This window comes from Candoia aspera, chromosome 14 (assembly GCF_035149785.1).
Source record: "Candoia aspera isolate rCanAsp1 chromosome 14, rCanAsp1.hap2, whole genome shotgun sequence".
NCBI lineage: Eukaryota > Metazoa > Chordata > Lepidosauria > Squamata > Boidae > Candoia > Candoia aspera.
The window spans coordinates 668,663-676,262 of record NC_086166.1 but is presented as its reverse complement, the minus strand read 5'-3'; the positions used below and the strand labels follow the sequence as shown (position 1 = coordinate 676,262).

Sequence of the window (7,600 nt, the reverse complement as noted above, 5' to 3'; positions counted from 1 at the left end):
TTCTGCAAGACCCGGAGAGGGAACAGCCGGTTCCTGCCTTCTCTCTTCCCTCACCTCACCTCACCCTGCAAGGGGTGTGTGGCTGCAGGGCGTCTCTGGCTGGGCCAGGATCCAAACCACCTAAGCCAGGGTTTCTCCACCAGGGCTCCGTGGCACCCTGGGGTTCCACAAGAGGTCCCTAGGGGTTCCCTGGGGGATCACGATTTATTTAAAAAGTTATTTCAAATTTGGGCAACTTCCCATTAAAGAGGTCAGTTTCATTCTTTATTTTCAGTTTAAGAACACTGTGAATGCATATCTACAGGCCTACCCATGAAACAAATATAATGATTTTGCAACTTCTGGCCTATCTTTGAGCCTGAATGTGCAGGGGATCCTTCCCCGAGGCCTGAAAAATATTTCCAGGGATCTTCCAGGGTCAGAAGGTTGAGAAAGGCTGACCTAAACTGAGCAGACTCTGAGCTGGTGGTGTCCAGCTGGGAAAAGGTGCACAGATTACTTGGTGCAGACTGCATGCTGCGGACATGGAGAGAGCAAATGCCACATTAGGGACCACGGGAAAACCAAAGCCTTCTGAAACAAATGTGATGATGCCTTGCACTGACAAATAAACTGTTGTGTCCAGATGCACCAAAGCAAAGCTGATTTTTTTGTTGTGTCCCCCCCCCTTTTTTTTTTTAAGTGTTTGGGTCTTGGGGATGAAGTGCCTCTTACTTTGTTGCTTGACTGTGAAGGGACCAAAGATGGCTTGTACATTTAAGGAACCAGTATTGATTCTGGTGAAAGTGACCTGTTGTTCCTGAGAAATTATGGAGAACAGAATGAGAAACAAATGGAAAGATAGATGGTGAAGGTTAAAGAAATGCATCGTGTTCTTTGGAACTGCCCTGCACTGAACTTCAGGAAATTACAGAACCTCCAGTTTCCACAATTCCGTGTAACAACTAAATCCTTGTAACTGCTCTATTATTAGACCTTACTCAGCCTTTCCACAGAGCCAACTGAAATTTTTTTGGGGGAAAACGCTTAGAAGTTCTGCTGTCAAACTAAGTTTTTCTAGTTAAATATTTTTTGGGCCTTTTGTTGTGCACGACTTGAGTATTTTTCCCCTCCAATAACTCGGGCAATGTTAGGAAGGAAGGAAGTGGAGGAGGAGGAGCTGGGGCTGACCGTCCAAGGCTTAGTGGTGCGGGGCCACCCCTGAAAGCAGTTAGCAGCTGGAGAACGTGAGCAGGAAGGAGGAGGTCACCTGGGGAAGGGGAACAGGACTTCTCCACTTCCGTGGTGGGTCCCGATCCTGTTCCAAGTCCCCTGCAGGTGACGCTTCAGACCCTGTTCTCCTGCATCCTGCCTGCCTGCCTGCCTTCCTCTGAGCCTTGAGATCTCAATCATCGGATTGCCCCAGAAGCTGCCCTAGGGCAGGGGGAACCTTACTGCAGGTGCCGCATGTAGCTGGCCTTGGGCAGTGCACCGGAGAACTCAGGACTCTGACCATCTGTCAACAGGATGAGTCTCCACAACCAGAACAGAATGAGACCAAATTCGGTTTGGATGGAGAAGCCACCAAAATAAAGGTCACGTTAAACCACGAGCTGGATCCGGCCAGGGACTGCAGAGAAGAAAACGCGCCCCTCAAGTGGATCCTGCAAGGAGGGGCAGCGGGTCAGGGGCACGGAATGCTGCCGACTCTCCCGTTCTAAGCCCCTCCCTCCCGGCCATGTGGCACGAGGCAGCTGGCCTTGCGCTCCCCAGTGATCCCAAAGACCCCAGGATGGGAGATCAGGAACAGACACCCGGGCACACGTGTTCCCTCATGACCCCAGAGGTACTGCAGACACCTGAGGCCCCTGCTGGCTAAAGGGGGTGGGCAGACTTCTGCAGCCTTTCCCTTTCCAGTCTGGCTGTGGGCAGCTGAGGGAGAGGCATCAAAGCATCTGTCCTGCATGAAATTTGCAGCCTGACCCCATCGAAGGCTAAACCGTGCCAGGCTTTTATAGCACCCCACCTCCCAAAGCAAGAGTACTTTTCTGCCATGACCCCAAGCTGACCTTTGAACACAAAACCGATGGGTAAGGCTTTTTCCCACCCACATCTGTCATGAGTAAGGATGGGAGCCCCCTGCTCGCCATCCTTACTCATGACATCATCACACCAAACTCCATTTGCCACCTGAACCTTCACCTTCCCCCAGGCTGGGCGGTGGGGTTTACACCGTCCTCTTGGAAATGGGCCTTGTGTCCCGGAGTGCCATGGATCAGCCCCATGGTGGCCAGGCCTTTGGAGAGGTGCCTGGGAAGTGCCCAGAAGACCCTGTGCGACACAGGGCCCATCGTCCAACCCTGAGCAGGGAGTCTTTCCTGTAGGAAGGGCTGCCAGCTGGCAGGGCCCATGTGAACCTTCAGGAAGGGCCTTGGCTGCCTTCTGCTGGCCCCCTCCCAGGAACAGGGGAGATGGCCTGGCCCTGCCCTGCCCTGCCAGCATGCTTTCCATGTTCCAGGGCGACGGGCATTCCTGGCAGAGATCCCTTTGGGTCAGAGGGCTCATCAGCGCAAATCCCAGCTGGGTAACTGAGACTTAGCAGAGGGGAGTTAGTCAGCCCTACTGTGTGTGTGTGCATGCTTCTCACCGGTATCCGTATCCAAATCCCATGTGAACAAAGACCAGAGAAAGCGTTACCTTTTTTTTTAGAAAAAGAACCTTTACAATAAGGTTTATTATTAACTTTAGAAAAAATAGATATAAAGTAACAAAAATGGCTCTGCACAGCAGAAAATTACCAACAAGGCTTCTGAGAGCCTCCGTTTGTGCAAACAGTTTATCAGTTGTGTAAACATTGGTGGTCAAGTGTTCAAATACAGTGGAACTGCTACAGAAATGAGATGCGCTCACAATCGATTCTGGGCATTTATAAAAATCCAGACGCGGGTTTGCGTCACGTCTTTCCACACCGATGCATGTGCCCAGTGTCACCTGCGGTTCACCGCTGCAAGGGCTCTGCTTCTCCCACAGTTCTCCATGCGCAAACGGGCCTTGGCTCCCTGGCCCGGCGCGCTGGGATTGCACCCCACTGAACGCCCAGCTTCCAGCACCCGGAACTGCCTCCTTCTCCCATCCTCTCCAGCGCATCCCCAGCTTAATGCTCACCCCTTACAGCTTGAAGGGGAAGGACTCCACGTAACCCCTGAGGACCGGGTTGAGAGGGATGTGCTGCAAATTCTCTCTCCCAAAAGCCGCCACGATCTTTTTGCGGCAGAGATCCTGCAAGGACCGCAAGCGCTCCTTGTGCAGCGGAGCGACCAGGACCTTCCGGGGGGAGTCCACATAATGTTCCAGCAGCTTGAAGAGGCAGTCAAAGGTCTCCTTGCTGCCGTCCAGGCTGAAGTGGCCTGCCTGGAAGAGGATGCGCACGCTGGTTGGCCCGGTGGCCGTCTTAACGCTAACGGTGAAGAAGCAATTCTTTTGCCGGCTGTCACGGATGAGGAACGTCCCCACCAGCTCACCTTTCAGTTTCTCGTGGGCGGCGCCAACGGACAACGGACCCCAATAAAAGCCACACTGGTCCAGCAAGGCACTGGTGCGGAAGATGGTGCCAAAGTCCTCCTGGGAGCGAAAGGTGTGGAAGTGGGTGTCCCGCGGGGTTTGCACAGCGCCGGCCGGGCCCAGACCAGGGTGGGGGCGGGCTTGCAGAGCGTCCCGGACAGAGGGCTCAAGCCGACATCTCAGCTCCCTCGCAATTCCATTCTCAGGCGTTACGCTACTGTGTGCTACCATCCTACAACCGAGATCCTCTGGAGGTGCCTCCCATCGCTTGGGGGGCCAGGGGGGGGCTGCTGTCCAGGGGCTCTCCTGCAAATCAGAGAGAAGACAAAGGGGGTTAAATTGGATCCACTCAGAGTCAGTTGAAGCGGCCACCCCACATCCATCTGTCAGAGCACCGAACCTTGGCTTAGGCGGACCCCCTTCGCGGCTGCCCCTCTTGGGAAGCCAGGCGCCGCGGTCGAAGCAGCCTTTCTACCCCTGCTCTGGCCTGGTTTCTTCCCCTCGGCCACAGGGGCCCGCTGACAGGAACTGCCAGCTCAGTTCCACCTCTTTCCCATCAGATGTTAAACCACCAGCCCTGCCACTTCTCCGTCCTGCCTTCTTCTCTCCAGGAACAGAGGCAGAGTGAAAGCCTGACCTTCAAGGCAAGCTATTTTCAGCTTTCCCTCCCTCACCACAGAGACCTGGTGCTGCGGCTGTGCTCCTCCCTCCTTCTGGTTTTAGTTTGAATGGTTACGAGAAGGAGGGAAGACGCATCATCAAAAGTAGAAGCTCGCTAAATGATGCATGGAACAAAAGAGGCTTTCCTGGCATGGTGATGCCCCCCCCCCCCAGTGGAGTCTGTGCAGGACTGTCCCAGCAGATTGTCCCAGACGTTCTCCCTCCCTCTCTCGGGAAACTGGATGGACGGGGAAGCCCACACTAAAAGACACAAGGGCTGGTTAACAGCTCAGGCTCAAATCCCCCCAAGTGGACCCCACGGCCTCTTTGTGCAGCATCAAACCACATGGCTTGTGTGCTTGCCACATTCCTGAGTAATCTGAGATCTTCCCCTTGAGAAGCCCCTTCCCTTCCTCTGCAGCCCCCGCCTGAAGGCATCTTCAGGCCCACGACTACAGATCCTGAACCCTGAACCTGCCACTCAGCTGCTCTTTCTCAAGCTGACACTCAAAGGCTTCCTCCTGCCCGTGGGAGAGGGGTGAAGGGCTTCACCCAGCTCCTTCGGCAACTCTCCTGAAAAGCAGTTTGGGAAGCCCCTCCTACTTCGCGCTGCATTCTCATCAACTGAGATTGCCAGAGAATGGCTGGTTTGCGACCTTCTGGACTGACGGGTCCTGGATTTCTGCCACCAGGGCCCTGAGCCCTCTGGCCTCTGTGCCTGTGTGTGCCTGTGCGTGTGCATCGGCAACAGGAGGGTTCTGAAACACTGCACCCCAGACTTGCATGCCAACAGGCACGGAAACACCAAATATCACCAGGCCCACTTTGTGGGTGCAGCTTCAGGTCAGCTGGAGGAGGAGGAGGAGGTTCAAGGGGACCCAAGGAGACCCCCACCTCTCAGGCTGGAGGGCCCTTTGCTGGGCCACCACTGAACCTCCCCCCCCCCCCGATGCTAGGAGGTGCCCCTAATCTGGGCAAGCTGCTGGGACCCTCTTGCACTCTTTGGCTAACCCGCAGCCGCCCTCTGGGCAAGGTGGACAAGGCTGGCACGGGGCGAGGGAGACCCGCCAGCGGCTTGGCTGGAGGGAAGCCCTGCGCTGCCCCGAAGCTCCCCGACTAGGCCGGCCCGCGCGCTGCGGCTCGCCTTGGGGGAACTCCAGGAGATGAAAACCGACACCCGTCCCAGCGGGCCGACACGTAGGGAAGGAAAAAGGGGACCGGCTCCAAAGGGCAGGGGCGAGCGGGGGGCGGGCAGGGATCCCAGCCAGGGAAGGGGAGACAAAGCCGCGAGTGTCGGAAACGCCGTTTCTCAGCCCGGGCTTGCCAGGACGACGAGGGCGGCGGCCCCGGGGCAAGGAAGGCCGGACTGCTCGGCGCCCGCTCCCTCCGCGGCCCTCCAGCTGCAGCCGCCGCTTTGGCTCCCGTTCCGGCCGCCGCCGCCGCCGCCGCCGCCCGCGCGTTCCACGGCTGCCCCGCCGCGGCTCTTCCAGGCAGCGGCCGAGGAGCTCCCGGAAAGGCCCCGCGGCCCCGAGCGGGCGCTTACCTCGGACGCCTCGGCGCCGGCAGGCTGCCTTCCCCGTCCGGAGCCGCGGGGCCGGATGGTGGCCGCGGCGGGGCCGCTCAAGGCCGGGCCGCCGCCCCGCCGCCGCCGCCTCAGCTCTCCGGCGAGAGGGACTCCCGGTCACCGCGGCTCGCCAAGGCCGGGCCCCGCTGCCTGTGCGCGCTGCTTGCTCGGGGCGCTGCAGCCGCCGCAGCCGCATCATCCGCGCCGAACCGGGTGCTGGTGCTGGTGCCGGTGCCGCTGCCGCTGCCGCTGCCGCTGTTGCTGGTACGGCGCCCAGCGCCCGTCTCCCGGCCTGGCCGCCGCCGGGGCTTTTTAACGCGTGGGCGCTCTCGCTTTCGCTCTTCCAGCGCCAGGCTCCGCCCCGCGCGCCCGCCCTCCCGGCAGACTTTCGCTTTCCCTCTCCTGCGGCGGAGGAGTGGGGGCGGGGGGGGCGGCCGGGCCCCCGGGGAGCTGCGGGCCGGGTCTTCGGCAGGCGCCCCCCGCGCCCGCGCTGCAGGCGGCGCTCGGCGGGGGCTCTCGCGGCGGGCGGGGAGGGCGCGCCGGGCCGCCCGGGCACTTCTCGAACCGGGCCCGTCCCGGAAAGCGGGCGGCTGCGGGGAAAAGAAAGAGAAAGCGGGACTCCTGGTCCGCGGGGCCAGAGCGCGTCGGGCGACCGAGACGGGGCTGGCGGTGGCCCCTCGCTAGAGCCCCCCACCGCACCGCCCCTCTCTGCTTGCACAGGCGCCCCCGGAGGAAAAGCCGCCCCCCGTCGTCCCTGCAGGTTAAGGCGGGACACGGACTCCCCCTCCCCCGCCTGGAGCACCAAGTCTTCGCGCCCGGAAAAGGATCTGGAAGGCCCGAGAGAGCCTCGGGTTTCGCACCCGGAGCCAGAACAGCGCCCCCCACCCCCACCGAGGGGGCTATCTTGGGCTAGGAAGACGGCGGCCAATTTCTGGAAAACCGCAACTTGCAAGAGGGGGCGGGGCGGGGCGGGCTTGGGTGAATTGCGATGAGTTACACAACCTGGTCGGCCCGGTCTTCCCTCAGCCCCGTTCGTAGGAACAGGCGAAGCCGGAGGGGCTGTGAAAGGGGAGGGGGCAGCCCCAAGCCTGCTGGGGAGCCTAAGAACGTTGTCAGTTGCAGGACACTGAAAAAGGCCGGGGGGGGGGGCGGGCAAGGGAAGGCTGGCCAGAATCCAAAGGTGAGTTTTTTCATCCCAAGCAGCTAGCAAGTGAGTCTGAAAGGGATGTTGTACAGCCCACCCACTCACCCACCCGCCCGGTACTTTTACACATGCTTGTGAAACTACAGCTTCCTAACACAGGTTCGTGTTCCATTTCCAGTTGTTCAGACGGTTCCGAAGAGATTCAGCCCCGACTGCGGGTCAGTCGGTAGGGCAAAAGGGTCGGAGAGGCGGGAAGCTGGGCAGCGGCTGCTGTCCCAGCCGGGAGCCCCGCAGGGTCTCTGGAGGCGCCGGGCGGCCCGGCGGCGCAGAACGGCGGCCCGTGGGCGAGGAGGTCTGAGCAAGAGTGAGACCGAAAGAGGAGCGCTTCGCGGGGAGGGCGCCCGTTTGCCGTTCTGAGAAACCGGCCGCATTCTGGGGAAGAATGTCTGGAACAGTCTGCAGTATCGGATCCGTGACCTGGGGGTGGGGGCTGCCGCCGTCGGGGGGCTCGGAAGGTTGGGCGGCTTCTGCGTCCCGGCTTGCAAGCACCGCGTTCCCGAGCCCAGGGCAGAGAAGGAGCGGGTCGGGTCAGCGGCTGCCCCTTCGGAGTGAGGCCGCCACGGCAGAGAGCCTCCCCGCCAAACGCCGGAGGTCCGGGTCTTCCGCGACGTTAGGAAGCCGGGCTGAGGGGG

General features: G+C 60.2%; 1 protein-coding gene across 1 annotated transcript; it reads right to left on the bottom strand.

The window, feature by feature from the left end:
- Positions 1 to 2,677: 2,677 nt before the first annotated feature.
- SOCS1 (suppressor of cytokine signaling 1) lies at positions 2,678 to 6,016 on the bottom strand. The gene is made up of 2 exons (XM_063314998.1): positions 5,744 to 6,016; positions 2,678 to 3,846 (listed from the first exon to the last, which is right to left on the bottom strand). Exon 2 carries the CDS (start codon positions 3,769 to 3,771, stop codon positions 3,148 to 3,150), a length of 624 nt encoding a protein of 207 aa, XP_063171068.1. The 5' UTR covers positions 3,772 to 3,846; positions 5,744 to 6,016; the 3' UTR covers positions 2,678 to 3,147.
- Between the last annotated feature and the right edge of the window lie 1,584 nt (positions 6,017 to 7,600).

Coding starts and splice junctions, on each gene's coding strand:
- SOCS1 (XM_063314998.1), bottom strand. CDS start 3,771: ATGGTAGCACACAGTAGCGTAACGCCTGAGAATGGAATTGCGAGGGAG.